At 30.7% G+C, this 22,014-nt stretch overlaps 1 protein-coding gene across 3 annotated transcripts; it reads right to left on the bottom strand.

Annotated features, from left to right (window-relative positions):
* Positions 1 to 409: 409 nt before the first annotated feature.
* LOC136984232 (alpha-2-macroglobulin-like protein 1) lies at positions 410 to 20,512 on the bottom strand. 3 transcript variants are annotated; one of them, XM_067281134.1, is made up of 32 exons: positions 20,277 to 20,512; positions 13,696 to 13,926; positions 12,388 to 12,545; positions 12,122 to 12,313; positions 9,765 to 9,820; positions 9,509 to 9,581; positions 9,330 to 9,443; positions 9,167 to 9,251; positions 8,986 to 9,088; positions 8,797 to 8,905; positions 8,619 to 8,728; positions 8,299 to 8,502; positions 8,035 to 8,223; positions 7,652 to 7,957; positions 7,437 to 7,586; positions 6,764 to 6,901; positions 6,567 to 6,693; positions 6,239 to 6,479; positions 5,017 to 5,245; positions 4,698 to 4,937; positions 4,572 to 4,623; positions 4,365 to 4,457; positions 4,119 to 4,295; positions 3,192 to 3,430; positions 2,873 to 3,104; positions 2,634 to 2,806; positions 2,207 to 2,419; positions 1,475 to 1,590; positions 1,215 to 1,305; positions 1,056 to 1,130; positions 865 to 967; positions 410 to 604 (listed from the first exon to the last, which is right to left on the bottom strand). In XM_067281134.1, the coding sequence occupies exons 2-32, from the start codon at positions 13,788 to 13,790 to the stop codon at positions 549 to 551; spliced, it is 4,539 nt and encodes a 1,512-aa protein (XP_067137235.1). In that variant the 5' UTR covers positions 13,791 to 13,926; positions 20,277 to 20,512; the 3' UTR covers positions 410 to 548. The 3 variants fall into 3 exon arrangements, with proteins under 3 accessions (XP_067137235.1, XP_067137232.1, XP_067137234.1); XM_067281131.1 differs by having other exon boundaries at positions 8,797 to 8,899; positions 8,980 to 9,088; positions 20,277 to 20,511; XM_067281133.1 differs by lacking the exon at positions 20,277 to 20,512 and having other exon boundaries at positions 8,797 to 8,899; positions 8,980 to 9,088; positions 13,696 to 13,972.
* Between the last annotated feature and the right edge of the window lie 1,502 nt (positions 20,513 to 22,014).

Below are 22,014 nucleotides of genomic sequence, written 5' to 3'. Positions count from 1 at the left end.
GACCAGTTTCCCTGTAGAAAGTCCCCCAAGAGACACCTTCTTGCCATATTGTACCACGTGATACTTTGTTTTTTGTTTGCTCTTGAATCAATCCAATCCATTAAAATAATTTATAGAGAATGTTTAAGTTGCTGCTAAAATATGATTCTTAAATAAGTTATGTTTGTATCTCTTATTATTGATGTTACGCTACTCAGGAAAGAGGACTGACTTTATAATGGAAAATAATACTGTGCAGTATCACTTGTAAAAGATAATTGGGCCCCTGACAAATTTTTATCCCGTACTGGAGGCTCAAAATTTGGCCTTATCATAAGACTCTCGAATCAATTTCCAACGTGTTTTCTAAGCGGTAGTGTTATAATGTAAGCCTTTTTTCTTCCGTTGACAAATAACAAAAAAAGTTACATACATTGAATGGTAGATAAATTTATTGATTTAAAATACAAAATATGAAAATAAAATGGCACACGTATTAAAGATGTTAAGAAGCTATTTTAAATGGTTCTAAAGTTTATATGCTATTTATAAAATCGATTTAGATGGAATTATGCAGATATCCTGCATTCGTCGTTTATAGCGTAAGAAGCAGATGCTGACTCTTCTGCAAATATATAAAATTACATTTAAATTTTCACAATTATTATTAATCTAATAATTAAATAAATTCTTAAGTATCAAAAATTGAAATTTCTGTTTTGTTTCCAGTGCAAGCTCTTATTTATGTTATATATAAAAGACCCTACATTTAATAAATATATTCTCAGAAATTATTTGATGCAAAAAGTTATAAAAGATACAGTTTAATAGCTAAAACTTAAGGCAATTTAAATATTTAATAAGAAAAAATCACTTATATTTTACCTTGATTGTAGTAATCGTATAACTTAGCAATGGCGGGTTGTCTGTTTTCAATGACTATTTTCTCCTCGACGTCGAAAGAGAAGCATTTATTTTGTTCTTTCAACTGAATATATAAATAAATTATTTAATATTAAACATAATTTCCGCATAATTTTAATAAATGTTAAAAAGATAAAACCATAAATTATTACCTGAACAAAGTATAGATTGAGTTGATTATCCTTAATTTCGAACCTCCTGACTTCAAGTTCGGTTCTACTCAGTAGCTGTTAAGATATATTTATACGTAAGTAAAACTGTACTGTACATCAAACTGTTGATATTATCGATAAATTCATTAATGTACTTACGTCTTGAACTGATGGTGCATAAGCTTCGAATCCCGAAATCATTTTAATTTCCAAGACAACCATATTCGATTCGTTCTGTGCCTTGCTTAAGCTGTAGGAGTAAATTTTAATTATGATTTTAATTCGGTTATTAGAGTGTTATATATAAATACTTAATTTTCATGAAATATATTATGTATAAATTCGTAATTCTGTGATATGATTAGTTTTAAGTGAGTAATTCTTAAAATAAAAAAATACATGTTCTGCGCCATACTAACCTGGCACAGATGTTGATGGAAGCTGTGTTACAGAATTCCTGTTTTCTTTGAGCTTGTATGGACAAAACGAAATTTTCGCTTACTTCTGTGTTTGGAACGTTATAGCGATGCACAACCTATTAAAAAAATATGAATTAATATACTAGAATAACTAAAACAGCGTTATGCGTTATGTATTTGCATATTTCACTCTGTGATAAAATGCTTCGAATAAAAGAAATATCTGAGATTAATTTATAACTATTTGTTTCAAGTGTTAAATAAAAAGATTTTCGTAACTTTATTTTTTCTATAACTTTTTTGCGATTTCGATATTAGAATTATTATTAAAGCTGCGTTTAGACAGGGTGTCTTGTGTTACTTCAAGCCAATCAAAGAAAGCTTGTTTATAGCTCATTATTTGATTGTAACGTAACGTAAGAAGAGCCTGTACGAATGCTGCCTAATAAAATATATTATTTTAATTAAATCTACATATTCTTTTTCTAGATTATATATTTTATAAGGATCCATTCTGTGAAACTTTCTACATCTCAGGTTAATTATAAATTTTGAAGGTTAAAGTTAAAATAAAAAAAATGTTAATTATATTTTTTATATGAAAACAATTATTTGAAAAATCAATAAAGATTTTTGTTACGTAAAGGACTCTGGCACGAAATTCAGTTTTCTCCTCTATTTTGGCGAGATATTTAATTAAAATTCGAGTTAATTTTGTGAAATTATACGTACCTGTACTAGAGCACAACCTTGTCCTTTGGCTTCCAATTCGATGCCAGTAGGCAAAGTGGGTACTCGAGTTCTCTGTGTGAGAAGTTCATTTCCTTCGTTTAATTGGAAGATTTCGTCTAAATCGTTACCCTTAACGGCCAATCCCATGTTCAGATCATGACGGTTGACACGAACAGCGTATTCTCCCAATGCTTGTATGGCCATAATGGTATCCTGCATGTGTTAAAACGATTAAAAATTGTGTTATTCAAACCAAATTAATTTTACATCATATATATATTTATTGTAACAGATTTAAGCATGCTTCAGAAAGAAGATTTGGGATTCGGGACGCGCTCGCGCATCTTCAGTGAAACCAATGAGTCCTCAGAGGGTCACTCGAATCCCCCCCAAAAATTATGACCAATAAAAAAAAATTTATATTTACTTGAGTAGACCTGAATCCTCCATAGGAGTTTCTCTGTAAAGATAACCATCTCACAATCGGTCCCGTCCTTCTGAAATGTTCTTCATCACTTAATCTTAGAGATGCTAATATAACGTAAGATGCTGTTTCTATAGAGATAGATTTGTCTTTGTTTTCCCAATAAACAGAGAGACCTAAAGGATAAAAACCATTAATTTTTGAAAATTTAGAGAAACCTTAACTAGAAAGAGAAATAAAACCTTCAGTCACTGCCTTCTTGTTTAATTCTTCTAGATATGTTACTGCTTCGGGATCGTTGGTCAAAGCAGCAGTAAATGCAAAAATGGATAAATCATAACTACTTGGATTATTTTTAGCTTGAATGCATTCTTTAGCTTTTGTTATCACAGACTCGTTAACATTTCCAGAAAGAAGAAGAGAAGCCAAAACGTAAGCGGTGAGCGTTGCTGGATTACCTTGTTTAACTCCTCCCTGAGTAATAGAAATATTTAAAATTTTAATAAATCAAAACCAAAAACCTGACAATTTTTTATTATTTTATATCCATAAACATCTTACTTTCATTTGTTGTTGATGAACCATGCCAATTACAGGGAAACAACCATTAGGTAGTTGACGAGAAATTATCCAATTTCTGCTACGTTCTAATTCTTTCATATCAATATCTATATATTTTGAAGCCATTGCAAAAGATCTAGCTACGAATGCAGTCAACCACATGCTTCCAGATGGATCGTGCTGACCGAAAGCACTGTAAGATCCATCAAAATGTCTGTACTTCTGTTGTCGTGTATATCCTGTAAATTAATATAAACTTTAATTATTATTTTAAAAAATCAAATACTGAAGATGACAACTGATTAATAGTTATGAATTTCAATAAATAAAATTTCTTTATTTTCTACGATATAGTTTACAAGAAGGCGTGATATAAATTAATATTGGATTTCGGTCCTAAAATCTAATTTATTATATATAATTGTAATATCTGATGTGGTAATCATATCTGGCTGAAATTCTTAGCAAAAATTCCATTATTTCTTCAAAGAAACTGAAATATTTGCAAAATTTAAACATACTCTTCGTTAGTGACTGCCAGTTTAAATTGCACGAAGCCTTAGGCAAACAGACTTGCAAGGTCCTTTAGTATAAGTTTATATAATGCAAATCCTGTATAGGGCTTAGTCTAGAGATCGCGTATTAATAAGTACTGTACATATTTATAAGACACTTAAAAACGCAAGACAGTAAGAGTCTAGGTTATTTATGCCTAAAGCGGCCATTGATCACTCGTTACTTTCAATATACTGTGTTATATTTAATCATTTCTTTGTGTTTTAACAATTGTCGAGAGACCTAAAATATATCCAGAACATCTGAAATGTTAGGACGTCAGAAATAATCTGCATGTTTACGATTTGTGTTGTAAAAGTTTGAAAAAATGACAACATTTACGTAAGAAAAGCATTAATATAAATTTAATACCTTGTTTTATATTATTTATAGCACTTTGCCTAATTTTTTCCTTCAATCTGTCAGTACTTTTCAGATAATCCAAGACCACAATATTAGGTACGAGAGTGATCATGTTTTGTTCACCACATCCCGTTGGTACTCTAACTAATCTTTCTAATCCTTCTAAAGTTGGGCCCATGACATCTCCTGAAATTTAACATTAGAAAGTTAGATTTAAAAAACAATCATATGCTAATTATAATTGAGTTTAATTACCCGTGACGAAAACGTAAGCCCTGTCTGATCCTTCCACCAAATCTTCACTTCGCAAGAGTTCGTGTTCGGCTTTAAAAACACTGTCTTCAACATCTAAAAACAGGATATTTTTGAATTTTACAAGAAAAATTGAATTAATAAATGTTATAATTATTATATTTTATAATTTTTAAATCGTGAACTCAATTTAATAATCAAATTATTTACCTTCCATGCAGAAGAATATGTTCTTGGTTTCTTCTTTAGGGAAACCTTCTGCCTATAAAAATACAGTTGTAATTCAGTAAATATCGCTAAAATTTTGATAAATTACTTTCGAATGTGAACATTTACTTCTATTATCAAAGGTTTTGTTAAAGAATCGCTTCTGCTGATGTCTGCAACGTCGAAATTCTCGCATAATTCCTCATCTTTAACAGTAGCTGCAGTAACAGTGATGTTTACAGTTCCTAGAGTCTTTGGCTTGATAAAGAAACGTCTCGTCACACTTTTATCACCGCAAACACATTCGTTACTGATGAGTGTACCATTGTGCAATTCAAATTCATCAGTTTGATCTAACGTTATCTGAATCTGTAAACAGGGGGGGGGAAATGCTTGAATTATGAATGGTTCTTCAATGTTACTAAATTGAAGAAGTTGCGTTACTAACCGGTAAACATTCTTTTAGGTAATTAAATACAGTGACGATAACAGGTAAGATTTCTCCTCGAATAACAGAATATGGTAGAGTGGCCGAAGTAAAGAATGGTTGAAAACCCACGATGGATGCTGGATCGGATACTCCTACTCCCGCATCAGGATGTAAACAAACAGAAGTTCCTTCCCATTCTGTAATACTGTCTGGCATGTTTTCTTTTAAGAATAGATTACCCTCTTTACTGAAAATTTAAAACGAAAATTTAGAGTAAAATCATACGTGTTAATTCTAGTTTTCAACATAAATTTTGTACATTGATCGAAGAAATGTATTAATATATCTCGTATACAATACTATATATATTATCTATATGTTTTCTACATAAAAATTAATGTAAAAAATAAAAGTAAAATGCAATGGTTCTGTTTAGTTAAATTTATTAATAATATTATTAATTGGATGTAAATAATTTTTTAAAGTAAAATATTTAAAGTAAGTTGAAAAATTTAATTCATCTTTATGAAAATTTCACCATAATAAGTGTGGATATTTCATTATTTGTTGTAAGAATTTCATAAGAAATTTAATTTTGTCAATTTTATAAATAAAATAATTATCATGAATTTTTCAAAAAATATTATCAAATCAGTCGAAATGGAAAAATACCAAAAATAGTAAAAATGTTTGAAAGATTTGCATTCATTATAAATATAAATTTTATGCAGTGTTAAATGTCAGAAGCGCACCAGAGATGAGCATCAAGATGTGATGATTGACCAAAGATTGGCATTCAAATGTCAAATGTGTAATTATACAAGTTATTGTTAATCTTGTCTCCTCTTTCCTCTTGAATCTGATTGTATTAATAACTATAAAAATCCTTTCCTGTATAAATTTAATGCAAGTAGCTGTGGATCTTGTCTGCTTCTTGCCCATAACACTCAACAATTGAATGTTATTTGCAAAAAGAAGAGAGAACCCACGACTACTTGCATTAAATTTATACTTCCAGGAAAATTTTTTACAATCATATTCAAGTAATTATGTATTATTTTATATAAAAATAATACTTTTCTATTAAGAATTTATTTACAAAATTGTATTTTTTTTCTTGAGTAAAATTTGTTTTCATAATCAAAACAAATATATATGTTAAATTTAATATTGATTTTTCTTAATTAAAATATAAAACATTGTATAAAAACTTCTAATAAGAAAATAAAAATTGACTTACTCTACAAAATAAAGTCCCCACAACCACGTTTCTGGGAAGTAAACACGAACGGTATTTGTTTGTTGGTCGAGTGATCCTACTGATCCTCTATCCGAACTGTCTTCAGAAGAAAGAGGTCTCGATTCCAAATTTATTCCAGGAGGTCCTGGCATTCCTGCACCTCCAAATCCACCATTCCCGGATACAGCGGTAGTTACATATGGCTTACCTCTATTAAAACTCTGAGGATTAGGAGGAGAAGCTACATTCAAAATAAATGGAAATGTTTAGTGAATAATGGCATTAAATTTATAAAAATAAAGTTTATTTTATTTTATTTATATCTTACAGAGTGCTACGTATGATGGTTCGTACTGAGGACAGGATCTAATTCCGTATCTTCCTCCCCACGAAAATGAAGGTTTACAAGGTCTTGTTTCCAATTCCAAATCAGATAATATCATCATTCCAGATTTCTACAGTAAACGGTAATTTGTAAATATCAAGAATTAAAGATTTAATTAATTTATTTATTATCTTGCTTACTGTAAAAGCTGTAATGGCATCCACAAAGCCAAGAGGTTCTGTTGATTTATTCTTCTTGGAGCAGTACTCGTAATCGGATGTTCTTTGATAAGGATGTGCATATTCTGAAGTATCCAAAGTTCTCAAGTGGTCGTAAATCTAAAATACATTTAATACATTAATACAGCTATTATAAACCGTAGTTAAACAAGATTTTACATAAAACAGTAAATTGCTAAATTGCTACTTCTTTACACGACTTGATGATGACAAAGCGTTAACCTGCCATTCTGGAGGATCCAACTTCGAGTACTCAAGTTTCTATGGGAGGTTTAGGGATCGTGTATAAATTAAGTAATGCATATCGTTGATCAATACCCTTAAGTGTAAAACACAGCACACATATTTGCGTCTACGTAATTTATGGACAGCCCCTTGACACGGAAAAAGCTCTCTTAATGCCGGAAAGGAGGAAAAAACTAAAGATAAAAATTGCTTCCGGTCGTTAATTTCATTTTTCTTGGATAAAATACATTATTAAGTTGATGTTTATCAAATTTTTTAGCTTTTAAAATCAGTCGAAAAGAAGAACAGAAGAGCTTGCCCCTAAATGGGAACTGAACCCGTTAATATAATATAATTACATTTATTTGCGTTTTTCATTAATTCCTATGAAATTATAAAAGTAAATTACCTTTGATTTAGTGAGAACGTCTCCCCCTTCTAGTAAATAAACACTTTTATCTACAACTCCAACACTGCATACGGATTGTGGTGCTGCTGATACATGTATGGACGTTTTAGCTCCAGGAAATTGTTTCCGATCAGCAAATTTCATCTCCACCTACACAAAATATGGCATCAGAACCATTTCTAATCAAAAGAAAAAACAAATAATTAATAAATTACCTGATTTTTAAAGCAGGGTTTAACATCAAAACTAGTGGAATCTGCGTAGACGTTTCCATCTTCAGTCACGCTGTACAGGAGCAATCGGGCTCTGGGTGACATTTTAAAGTCGATATCCAATTTTAAAGTGAATTTTCCAAGATGATCCAAACTTGGAAATTTATTATCCCATTTTTCTTCTTTCTCGCATGGTAAATCTGCTGAAAAATCTAAATATGTATCGTCTGTCTGTCCCGAAAGATCGTCTTTCGGATCGAAAGTATAAGTCAGAAGTCCATCGTCGACAATGTCGCCTTTCGATGCAACCTACACAATTATATTTTTTAAAAATTACATGCTTTATTTCATTTTAAAATAATAATAATTTCGATCAATAGTCTTGCCTGATAGTAAATTTTTCTAGTCTCGGATTCTTTGCTCGTATACAGCACAGTAATTTCGGCCGCACTCCCGCATTCTATGGCGGATTGTATCGGTTCTATTTGTAAATTATGACCAGTACGAGAAAACCAGGGCGACAAACTAAACCTGAGGTTCGGCACGTTGGTTTTCTTCTCGTCTTCTGGTTTTACCTGCAAAAAAACCATTGAAGTTCCAAATTGCAAATCCATCAAAATTCACCTTGTTTATTATTGTAAGCCATTTACTTCAATGCTGATGTCCAGTGTGTTGGATGGTTGAGGTGGAACGGTGATTACAATAATTCCATTCTCATCAGTTTTATACGTTTTACAGGTGTTAGTATTATCTGTCATTTGTCGATTGTTCCTCCAGTTTTCTCTCTTCGTCACACAACAAACACGAAGAGCTTCCCCTGCAACTGGCGTGGAATCTGGTTTCTGAACTTTAACCTACGACAGAAAATTGGTTTATTACCTTATATATTTATAGAATATATATCGGCATATATATATATATATATATATATATATATATATATATATATTATACAGTTTACGCTATATACCTTGGTACGGATTGGTATTCCAGCTCTGAAATACTGAAGATAGTTTTCTCTCGTTATGGTATACTCGTTGGTAGAAGGATAAATATTAGAAGTCGCGTTAACTTTAGTATCTACGAATGAAATAAACCATTTAAAATTGTCCAGGAACCATAAATAAGCTTACAAACATGATTTATACCAGTTCCTTCTTCTGTGATTTCAGCGAACAGTTGCAAACCGTTGTATCCGTATTCGCGGTATTCGTACAGTTCCTTTATATCTCTAGTGATATCCGTACATCCGTTAATCTGCAATAATACATAAATAATTAGAAATAATGAAGTTTAGTTTATATAAGTGTAGATTAAGTTATAAATAAAAGGCCTGCCTCTTCTTCATTTCTTAAAGTGGGTCCCGGTTTGTAATAATAAGCTGGCGACAATTTTAATTCAGTTATCAGCTTCCCTTGAACGGGTTTACCGTACGTGTACCTAATAAAATTTCAATTATGTTTAAAAATCTGGCAGTAATATTGATTTGTTTTCGATTTTGCATAAAAAAATCCCTACTTTGCACATATTTTCCACGTGACATTCTGCTGATCCTTGAAGAAGTAACGAGGTGGAATGATCTTGACTTCGAACGTTGGAAGCACTACAAAAATAAATAAATAAATTATCGTAAAATTTGCATACAAATTTATTAAATTATTATAATTACGAATGAATTTACCGTATTCTTTAACATTAAAATATTTGACAGTGTAAAGTTTATCGATTTGAACATGAAGAGTCCAAGTACCAAGAACTGGTTCGTCAGGAAGTTCGAGCTCTTGATGAATAAAGCCTGAATAATACGTTAAAAATTAGAATAGAATCTTAATTTTACTGGTTTATAATAAAATAATTTACCATTATCGAATGTTATATTCATCCATTGCGCTATACGTATCCTATTGTTATCGGTTATCCATACGCTTCCAACCTGAAATTCGCGTACAAAATAATTCAAATTGTTTTAAAGTTCGCGAATAAAATATTTGTACGGTGTAATATTTATGCAATTATACAATATGATCATTAAATTGGCTAAATTGTATTTTTAATGAGGAAGAGAACAATCGTTCAACAGGAAATATCATTTTCAAATTCAATAATTATTACTTACCGGAGTCTCTTTCAGCGGTTTTAAATCGGAATTTATAATAAAAACTCGGAATTTAACTGAAAAATAAAATAATATATTATAATTTAATTTTACTTTTCAACTTATTCTTAATTTTTTTTTTTACTTAAATTCTTTAATTTTCTTTAACGTAACATAGTAGAAAGACAACCGAAATTGCAATATATATCGAGGAAAATGAAAGGGTTGTTACACGAAATACTTATTTTATCTAATCCTCACGAAAATAACAAAAGAATATCAGGATTCTTTCAGAGTAAAGTCCTTTGTTGGCATCAAGAAAGAGGGACAATGATGAAAGTACAAGGGAGCTATGTACTGCATTTTACAAAGAACCGGATATTATTAAATACGTCACGGTAAATTGGCTGTATACATCTTGCGCAGGATAGAACTAGTTTGTTAAAGAAACAATGTTAACGAGAAACACTGGCCCTTTCATCCGAAAGGCAAAAGAAAAAAAGGATTATCAAGATTTCAGATGGTTACATTCTGTAGACCGAGATTTTTTCCATATTTAAAGAAAATTTTGAAGAACCGAGAGGCCCGGAGAAGATTGCTTAGGAAGGTCGAGGCCCGCCCTTCAACGGGGTCCTGTAGAAGATGTTTTCTAGGACCCCGTTACATAAAGCGTTTGTAGTTGTTGCAACCTTTAAACTTACAAATTACAAGCCAACTGTGTTAAATAAAAAGCTTTGTAACAAGTTACAAGCAAATCTTCAGCAATTTTGATCGTCTAAAGTTACTCAGAATCAATAACAATCTACAAGTAAAAGTCGAGTTGCATAAAAATTTCAGGTTGCATAACCTGTAAGTCTTGCTATGTATAATAAGGAGTGTAAATACACGTGTAACCAAATACAATAAAATTCATTTATATAATAAATAAATATAAAAATGCAACGAGATGCAGAACTTTTCCGGCGAAAAATATTTATGTTTATTTAAAAATTTTTCTATTTATTCTTCGGTAAACCAAAAATCTGTACGAATAAAAAGCATTTATAACTTGGAAGCCTTTTTGAGATATGGTCCCACACCCTTAATATCTCCCGAACCAATAGCCCGATTTTCTTGAAAATTTCTACAAACATTTTCCTTTAATATACAATTCTCCATGCAAAATTTTAAACATTTCCGACAAAATGCATAGAAGTTATTAAGCTTCAAAGTGTGTGAAAAAATCAAGTGATACATATGCACTAACATCCATTCTTACAGAAAAAAAAAATTAAAAAATCATGGGGTTCCGCGAGTCCAAAAATCCTAATGTAAAATTTTTTCTCATAACCTCTCTCTGTTATATAACAGCCAGGAATGTAATCCTGTTATATAACACCAGGAAAATTAAAAATAATTTAATGTGTGTAAATAATACGTGCAAACACGTTAAAAAATATGTGTAAATAAGAGATTCTAACAGTAAAACTGGCTTTTAATAGACTAAATTAATCTATTTAAATTATTAAACTGGCTCTTATTGAAAGGCTCCTCTATTTATTATTATTTTTTAAATTAAATTAAATTATATCTCAATAAAATAATTACCTTCCTGATATTCTTAATATAATGTAATATCGTTATCAAATTGGGTTTTGATTTCTAGATCTCATTTAAAACTACAAACTATTTTCTAGAGCATATCATGAAACTAGGTCTTTGCTCATTTTACAACCTGATTCCTTCTTATCCAATTGAGCTTGAATTTTAAACTGTAATATCATATTTAACTTATGATCGTATTATTAAATAGATTTTTGACTGATCTACGCTTTAATTAGTATTTTATTGCATAGATCTTGTTCCTAATCCAGAAAATGATTCACTGTAAGTTGAATTCGAGACAGTTTTATCAATAGAATAGTTTAAAAGTATATTTTAATGTCATCATAAGCTACTCTATTATATATTTTTTTAATGATAGTTCAGTTGTATGTTTATTCGCAAGTTTATTAGCTAGATAAACCTATTTTATATTTTAAAATAATTTAAGATTCTAAAGGTTTTTCCATGTGTAAAACGCTTCTGTGACAACTTTTCGTGCGTAAAATGCTTTCGCGACAATTTTCCACCTGTAAAATGTTTCATAATGCTAGATTTAAGGCAGAAAAATATGTGCCAATGGCTAAAAACGTATTGCATCTGTGAGGTTAACAACACCTTATCCAGCATTGTGTATCTTGAAAAGGACTTCCTGATACAGGGGGGGAAAATGAGAAAAAACAGGATATCTATTCAATATTACCTGGAAGCATTAAATAACCTTGTTAAACAATACATTACAGTGCATATTCCACAATTTTGCAATCACAATAAACAGAAATTTAAACGTGTCCTACCTGTTTGTCCAGCTTTATAGAATGGCTTATCTGTACTCAGAAATACTAACTCCTTGCGATTTCTTAAAGTTACTGTTTCGTTCTTGTCAAATTCGTAATCTCCAAACTTCCCAACCACTTGAAGGCGATAATAATTGAAGGGTTCATTTTCCAAATCTTTAGGAACTTCCAGTTCTACTTTCTTACTCCCTTCTACAATTTCCAAAGGATCATTTATTATAAACAAGGGAAATTTAACTTAATAATTGAATAATTTAACCAATTACCTTTTTCAAAATCTTGATTTACTTCGCTAAATAATGTCCCTGTATTATTTATTAGTCGAATGGTTACTTTTCCGGGCGTATCCACATCAATTAGAGTCACGTGAAGCGATTCCTTCCCTCCGACATCAAATTCTTTCGGCGAGATGACGATGAAATTCCTTAAAAAAAACACGAAGAAATTTGTTTAAAAATTTAAGTTTTGGGAATTATTTCATGACCTTGTTTTCTAGAAATTACGTCTGGAGATTACACGATAGATTACAGGTCACGGTCAGCCAGTCGATGAAGATAAAGCAACTATCTGATAATAGAAATGTATACATATATAAGTATGTCAGGCGCTTCTTATAGCTATTTCAATCAACATTTTATTCTTTTTTCCTTAAATTTTCCTTAAAATTTTATACAGATAAGCTTAAGAGTTCTATTCTTCATTATTTAGAACTAGGAGCCAGTTTATATATATAGATCTGAGCCTTGTACTGACTGACCTTTATTATCGTCATGCTCCATACTGGAGATACACTTTGCACTTTTACTCATCACATAAGTATTAAATTTCATAATTAATATCTTAAATACTAAACTGAAAACTAAACGAATTTATATAATATTTAAGTTTGGAAATTTTTAGTAGGTAAAATGAGTTTTTTAAATGTTAAACTTTGAAATTTCAAGTAAAGGTTTCGTCTCAAGTTACATAATAATTAGTTTTATGTAAGTAAATACTCTTATAATTATATAAATTTTAATGATATTAAGTTTCTTTCATTTAAAATAACCATTATTAAGAGTTTTAAAACAGATTTTTATACAATTTAAAGTAAAATTAATGTGAGAATTATTAATTATTTGATAAAATATGCACAAATATATCAAAAAAATAATGAAAATTAAAGAACTAAATGGAGAATTTCAAAGAAATATTAAGGAATATAATGAAATATTATTTCGTTATATAAAATAATAAAGTAATTGTGAAAAATAATCGTAAAAATGATCAAAATTTATCGAATTATAAAGGGGAAAGTGAAAGAATTAAAGAAAGAGACCTTCAATACTTAATGAAGTAAAATAATTACTGTAAAGTACTGAAAATTATTTAAAATTTCTTTAAGTTTTGAACAAAAATTAAAGAAAAATTAAAGAAAAAAATTATTATTTTTTAAATGGAAAAAGTCTGAAGAGTGATGAAGAAAAATACAAAATTTTATTTAAATAAATAAATAAAATAAAATAAGAAGAAATTTAAAATTACTTATTAATTAATTTATAAGAATAATTTAAAAAAAAATTGAATTAACTCACTTTTTGCAACGAATTTCTGCAATTTGTGTGAAAAGTAAGGAGATAAAGATGAAGAGAGAGCTGCGAAATCCCAACATGCTCAGTCGACTGTGCATTAACAAACGTGACGGCACCTTTGCTTGTGTGTATATATATATATATAGCCAGTGAGTACGATAACGAACAGGTAGTTGTCCTTCTGGATGTAGTAGCTTCGGGCTGCGCTTCCTAGCCTGATATCATGTCAAGGAACTGTTGGAAATGGTTAAATAGTTTATCAACATCCCGTATCTCGATTCGTGGAAGTAAAAGCAACTTTTGACGAAAGTTCTGTGACGAGTTACGATTGTGTAATTTAAGTTTAAATATCGTCGATTGACGTTCTTAAAACGTAACAACCTCCACCTGCTCCTCCCTCTTCCATTTGTTTTTGAGCCTTTTTTGACCCCTCCCTCCCTTCCTGTCGCGTAAAATGTACTTTTATCAAATCCCCCTCCCCTTTAACTATGCGTACAATAGTTCGTGAACCCCCCCAAATGAAAGAAAAGTTCTAAAAATATGCTAACAAATTTGTTCTTGCTACCCACCTGAATAAACTAGTACCCCCCGTTAAACAACTCCACGTAGACAATGCTTCGACCCCCTCCTCGTTGTGTACAAATGACGTACCTTTCGTGGATTTTTCCCCCCCTTAAACTGTACAGGTAATTAATGGACGGCCCCTTTAGCTATGGTCGAATAGTTTTTTGTAGGAAGTTTTAAAAAGCAACGTAGGATTTCCTGTCATTTGCTAACACTAGACTCTTTTTTTTTTTTTTTTTTTTTTCATAATGGACGTTTACCTTTTTAAAAATCCGTTGACCCTATAGAGCACACGATAGTTTACTAGCGATAAAGCGTGTATACAGAACGGGAATTGAACCCGGACGCTCTCGAAAATGGCGACTGACCACGCTTGGTCATTATGTTCTCCAACAATACACTGAATAAATTCAAGGAGCTCGTACACGCTACGTCACAAAGTACTATTGTTGATGAAAGAACTGGAATGTCGCAACTGATAAATAACGGATGTGTCTCTCATCAATAACTGCATCGCTTCTAAATATATTATCAAAATGTATGATTCATTCGTATGACTTTTACTGATTTAGAAAAAATGCATTTGAAAATCGATTATACATTAAAGAATCGAACCGTTTCTAAGAAAAAAACACGCACCTGAAGGTCAATATTCAACTTAATTAAGGAGATTTTCACTACTTAAAGTGGGCCTTACGAAATTTAGGGGGCATCTACCACGCATTAAAACTTAAAAAACACCCAATAAAACTTTAAAAATTAATAATTTAAGTGTTTTTATTATTATTATACAAAGCCCCGAGTGCTTGGAGACTGTAGTAGACGGGCATAAAAGAATTTTTTTAATGGCTCCTTACACTTTCGTTTTCGTAGACAGGATCTACAGGTCAATGTCGGTCCTATAAAAACTAACCTTAGGACCGGTTGTGATTTAAATAAATTTAAAATAAAGAAGAATCCGTCTGCTAACTCGTTAATTGAATCTTCGTTATATGGAGGGGCAAGTCGTCCGTATACTTTTCCCTCACCTTACCGACCTAACAAACATTAAAATTACGTAAAATCGGGGTATTTCTGAAAGGAAATTTCCTCGAATTACATAATATTTTAACATGTATAATTTATTATTTATTTTTTTAATTTTTTCTGCATGTTAAATAATGAGGCTAATGAACCTTTACGTAATTGCAAATAGCAGGGTGTTCCTAACTTAAATTATATAACTGAAAGAATTTTTTAAAATATAATTACTTGCTGTTTAGAGAATTAATTGATTGAATTTCAATTTCAGAATAATGCTCATGTTTCTTTTGTAAGCATTCGAATAATTCGCGGGAGAAATATGTCAATAAGTATCCATGAAATTTGGAATTTCGTAAAATCCAAATTTCATGGATTCGCGCCTCTCCAATGGGCTGAAGTTCTCCTGATTTTCTTCTCATTGTAACACCTAAATAGGGGCAATTTCTCGTAGAAAATCTCCTTAAGATGCCATATCCTCATGGCAGATTATCTATGCCCGAGCCCGTCAGTCCAACCCATTTGTATAGTTTTTATTTCATGAAATCAGCATTAAATAAACTTTTTAAATGAAAAAAAAAAACATTTAAAAATCCAGCAACGAGTTGCTTAACTTTCCCGGCGACGTTTAGTGGCGCCATCTGTTAATATATTTTATTTTAAAAAACTTTTTATATTTTTAATTATTATAAAATGGCAAAAAGCTTAATTTTGAGGGTAGGAATGGGTTTTATAAAAAAGTTGTAAATGCTAATAACGAGTAAAACCGTCATTAAGTCCGACCCTACTCGAGATATGACACACCATTTATCTCAACACCCCCTGATCTTTAACCACCAAAATTTAATGGGATCAATCCCCCTAATACACAACCCTCCCTGCAAAATTTCGGAAATTTTCGACAAAAAGCACAGGAGTTATTAAGCTTCAAAGAGGGTGAGCAAAATCGTGCCCCGAACGCCATACTTTCCACCTGTTATACATAACAGCCGGGAAAGTAGAATCGTGCTAATTTCTTTTAAAATATTTAAATATATTTATATTAAATTCATTTCAATTTTAAAAAACAAATATTTTGCTTAATAAACAGTTACGTTCTGTATATTTGTACAATGTTTTATGCAAATTTTATCAAGAAATTACTTCCTTTTTCGCAAGACTACGCAACACCCTGTGTAATTACTGAGATATAAACTAGGCGTGATAGTACCATAAAATAGCAAAAAAAAAAAAAAACATTAAGAAATTTAAATAATTATCTTTTAAATTTAAATCCTTCTAGATTTTACACTTTAAAATAAATCGAATACAGAAACCCGTAAACAACGACCACTGACGTAAAATAAAAAATCGCCATCGTTGGGAATGGCCGTTATTTGGAGGTTATTATTTCGGGTGCATTCGTTTTGTATAAATAGGGTGCACGTTTACGTCAACCTGACGTCATAAATTCGCTTTCTCTTAAGAAAACTGTAAGAAAGACGTCAAAATGACGTAGTGGCATGCCGTATTCAGACAAAAGCGCCGTCTGTAAGCAAGTTCCAAGGGAAAAAAATGGCCGCCGTTCGGAGGAAACCGCTGTCGGATGGTGTCCGTCACTGCAGGTTTGACTGCGTTATTTTTATTTAATATTACAGAACGATGTCGGGCGATTTACAAGCCGTTAATCGTTTCTCCAAATTGACGCAATCTGTCCCACTTCCATTATTATACAGTTGAATAAATGGTAAACACAATCTGTACAAACATTATTCCTTCAACAAAGGAAATGAGAATAAGAATTTACTGTAATTTCAATAGGAACATAAATACTAATTTTGTAGGTTCCTCTGTTTAAAACATAAACAAAAAAAATATTAAAAATTAAATAAACTACTGTATTTACATTAAATTAATTCTTAGAATATTGAGAAAATGGACTTCGACAGCTTAAAACACGCCGATTTTCTCCGGAATTATTTGTAATTTATTTAGATTAATAAATAAAATAATTGCGAAATTATATTTTAAATTAATGAATAAATAAGTAAATTCAGTGGAAAGAATCGTGATTAGAAACACGCTGTGGATGGAGATAAGCATCTTGTATGTGTTTATTTAAATAAATTATCGACTTAATTTAATTTTAATTTAAAAAACTAGACTTCTAGTACACAATTTCAGATTAATTTTAAAGGAAGTTTAATTATAAATTTGTTAATATGTAATAATAATAAGAAATGTACTGTAGTAGGCTATACATTTTAATTGCTTATTATGGAATATACTTTACACTTTACTATAGAACAGTATAGTATTATAACAGTATAGTAACAGAGCATTACTCATAGAACATACTTGTGTTTTTATATACTATATAATAAACGTACTTTACCACAGAGCAATATGTAATGCTCTGTGGTACAGTATTATACAGTATGGTACAGTATGGTACAGTATTATACAGAAAATACTGTATAATACTGTACCATAGAGAATTACATATTGTAATAATGTAATAATTAAATGTATATATTACAGTGACGTAGAAAACATAACTGGCGCCCGGGACACGACACTTTATTGGCGCCCCCCTCCCCTCCAGAAACACATATAGTAATATAATATATAGAATTTACTCGTAATAAGAATATAATACAAATAATAATAAAATGTAGTACCTAGCTTAAAATATCTATAATATATTGCGAATAGTTACTTCATGCCCCCCTCGCTACGCTACTGACATATTAAAACGTAAATACGCTCTGTAATGATCTATGGTAAATTATTTTATCGGGATATTCTATGCTTAATATACTGTATAATAATTTACCATAAGACATTATAAATTATTCATAAAATGTACTAATGCTTTAATATACTTTATAACACTCGCAGAGCCTTTACGTTAACATAGAAGTTTAGGAGATTAGGCCCTAGTCTTTAAACTTCTATGGTGAAGGCCCTATGATTACGATATTCTATGTTAAATTTTTTCATTAAATTTAATTTTTCATGTAATTTAAAGATATTTTTATTGATTAATTCAGTAGATTATATTAAAAAATCGGCGAGAAGTGCATAAAAAAAAATAATAATAAATAGAAACGAAGTAAACGCAATATCCGGAAATCATGAGGAAAACTTTTCTGTGTTCTAAAAATAAATGAAACTGTGACGTCTGATATTAACAACACATCGAAGCATCCTACACATTTAATAAAATAAAATAAAAAATAAATAATACTCTTTACAGTCCACGAAAACTGTTGAGTGCATCAATTAAGTATAGGATAAAAGTTAGAATTTTCCAAATTTAATTGTAATTTACTGCTCTTATATGATTTATCTGACAATATTTTATATAACGATTCGATATTGGAGATAAATTCGATTTAATAATGAATTTTAAGAAGATTTTTCCACTTAAAAAAACATGAAACACGCGCACAAATTACATGCTAATTACCATAAACTGTATACAAGAATATAAGAGCTTTTTCGAATGTATATCAAAGATAGCGTTAAATAGTAAAAAATAGAGTTTTTTCAGGGGAAAACGTTTCTGTAATCGATATAAATCAGTAATTTCCAACCTAGCACGAGGAATCTTGAAATATCTTAAAAGCTTTTCGCGATATCTTGGAGTCGAAAGGGGCCATTTGCGACACCTTCCTGATAAACACTGATCTAAATATTAGGAAAAAAAGAGAAAATGTCAATAATATCCATTTCCGGATATTAAATTGTTATCAATAGATGTCATCTTATAAAATAGAAAAACGTATGCCAAAATAAGTTAAGCAGGTTTTCAGTTTTAATGAATTACACCCACGTAAACATATAGAAGCACTTCAAAACTGACATATTTTATTCTAAACAACTGCAAACGTGTATGCCAATCAAATTCTTGACTTAGATTTTGATATGATAATGAATTTTTCCTCGTGTTTATTCCTCATAATGACAGAAAAACTATTTATATGCATTACTGGATACTCCTAAATTCAAACGTGTTTTTTTTTTTTTTTTTTTGCTTCAATTACTTGCTTTGAGTCTAAGAATTCCAGATTTCCTGCTCTAAATATTCTAAGTATTCCAATTTTCCTGTCGAAGCAGAAAATCTTCAATAATTAGAACTAAAGCAACCAGTAACATGGTTAGATTTATACATAAGCTATAGCTTAGGGCCTCGCATGTTTACGTCATTTGGCGGAGGGGAAGGGCCTGTTATATGTCCACAACAAGTCTAAGATACATAAACAATCCCAGCTACTTCTTAGTAAACATTTGTGTACAACTTAATTCAAGGATGTCAGCAGTGATAAACAAAACTTGAAATGTTGCCACACATACCAAAGATTTATTATATATGCCCAAATTATAATGTATTATAATAAAACACGAAGAAACAGAACTAGCCAACTTGATATTTTTCCAAGAAATCTAATAATAATTGCATGATTTAACAGTATGCAAAGTATAAGCCCTATACATATACACTAAAACACCCCCCCCGTACGCGGACTGTACACATTATAATAAGCTTATAAATGAAAATACGGTATGATAATAGTAATATATTCATTTTACACCCAATTCAGCTTAAATATATGAACTTATGATACCAAGTTTTCTTACTGGTTGCTCCTCGCTAATTAGTAAGGAGCAGCATAATTTAATATTTAATTAATAATAATAGAAGCATAATTACGAATTTATAAATGTCATTAACATATATTTACTTAAGAGCTAACCATTAATAAACAAAAGAACAACAAAGGCATTGAATGGATCCTGTTCAAAGCGCTGCTGATTTCGAAATGTAATTGCATTTCACGAAAATGACAGCCATTTTCAGACAGTTAAACATTCTAAATTTGTTACGAAATATCATTTCTTTTGTGTATAAATAGAATTTTCTACAAATTCTATAATGATCCAACTAGTGGAACAGTCCAAATTCATGCATTATTCATTGACTGTTACATAAACACAGAAAATTGACTTTTACTCACGACAATTGCTGTTTTCAAGGATACGATGCAACTCCTTTCCTTTTATTAATTTAATAACGTTTCTTGTTTAAGTCGTGCTGCCACGCTATAAAAATACCCCTCCAAACGAATTACTAGACATAAATTCTATTGATAAGAAAGCACGACACTAAAGAGATTAAGGAATTATTTTAATTCGATTTTTTTAAATTAAGGGAAAATTTAAATTGGAAGAAGTTAATTTAATGACGAAAACTTTTAACTGCAATCATTAAGTCCATCTGTAGCGGGCGGAGTTCCCAAGAAACAATTAATGACGTCACAGGTAGATCGCCCGTCGAAAGAAAGTAAATTATGACGTCACCATTCGGTGGAGCCGCAAGGGTGTGGCCAACTGCGGAGGGACTTTACGATCGCACTGTATATTAATTTTAACAGTTGCGGTTTTATGCGCTTGGCTCCAGGTTTTAAGCGTAGGCAACCTAAAACAAATGTCGGATTTATTCCAGATAAGTTTGGCTCACAGGCCTTGCATTCAAAGAGCCTTCCTTACCTTATATGGTGGACAATGATCTTCGGTGTTTCGTCTTACAGGCCAAAGTATGCGTAAATTCGACCCTGCCTAAAACGTACGTCCTAGAATTGGAGTTGTAGAAGCTCTAGAAGCATCCCAGAAATATATGCTTGATGATATTTAGTCTTTTAGGATGTACGAGGACCTATTAGACAAGCGTAAATTTTGTGAAGATGCCTTTTTATATAAATTTATATAATGTAAAACCCGCAAAACCGTTGAGGAATGAGAGTGCAGTTTATTTAGTAGTGCTTATGAAAGATTTCCGTTAAAATATTTAAAAATTTTAAAAATAAATTTACCGGTATATATAATACAGTATTTAGTAATTTATAAATTTCGATTTTGTAAATTCTATAAATACTATAACAAACATATCCAAAATTATAAAACAAAATATAGATGTGAAAGGCCTACGTCCACAGAATATCCAAAAGGTTACAAGAAACTATTTTTAAAATCCTACAACGAGTTGCTTAACTTTCCCGGCACAAACATTTAAAATTGCGTGTGGCGTCATCTGTTATGATATTTTGTTTTAAAAACTTTTTATATTTTTAATTATTACAAAGTGGCATAAAGGTTAATTGTGAGGGTAGGAATGGTTTTATAAAAAAAAATTGTGAATGCCAATAACGAGTAAAATAGTCATTAACTCCGACCCTACTCGAGATACGAGACACGACCTTCTATCTACCCACCTCCTTGACCTTTAACCACCAAAATTTAATAGCATAAATGTCTCTAATATACAAACCTCTCTGCAAAATTTCAGAAATTTTCGGCAAAAGGCACAGGAGTTATTAAACTTCAAAGTGGGTGAACAAAATCGTGCCGCACACACACACACACTAACATCAGTACATATATAACCTGAATTTTAAGTTTTATTTATTTTTTTCCCCTAAAATGAATTTAAAATTATAATTTAAGCTATTTATCTCGAGTAGTACGTAGACCTATTGTAACTAAGGAATTCGTTTCAGTCGTTAATACATACGAAAGTTCAAGGGCAGTTCATAGTACATAGTTCAGTAAGTGTAGAAAAATTGATGGTATACGGATATACGTATGAATGAGTTGTATGATAATGATACGTTTAATTCAAAATAACACTATATACATGGAAAAACTGATGAAGACTTTCTCTCTAATACAATGATTACAAAATTAGGTTCTTTTTAA

The sequence above is a fragment of the Centruroides vittatus genome, unplaced genomic scaffold (genome assembly GCF_030686945.1).
Source record: "Centruroides vittatus isolate TY-2023 unplaced genomic scaffold, ASM3068694v2 contig_911, whole genome shotgun sequence".
In the NCBI taxonomy this organism is placed as follows: Eukaryota; Metazoa; Arthropoda; class Arachnida; order Scorpiones; family Buthidae; genus Centruroides; species Centruroides vittatus.
This window is presented reverse-complemented; position numbering and strand designations above follow the sequence as displayed.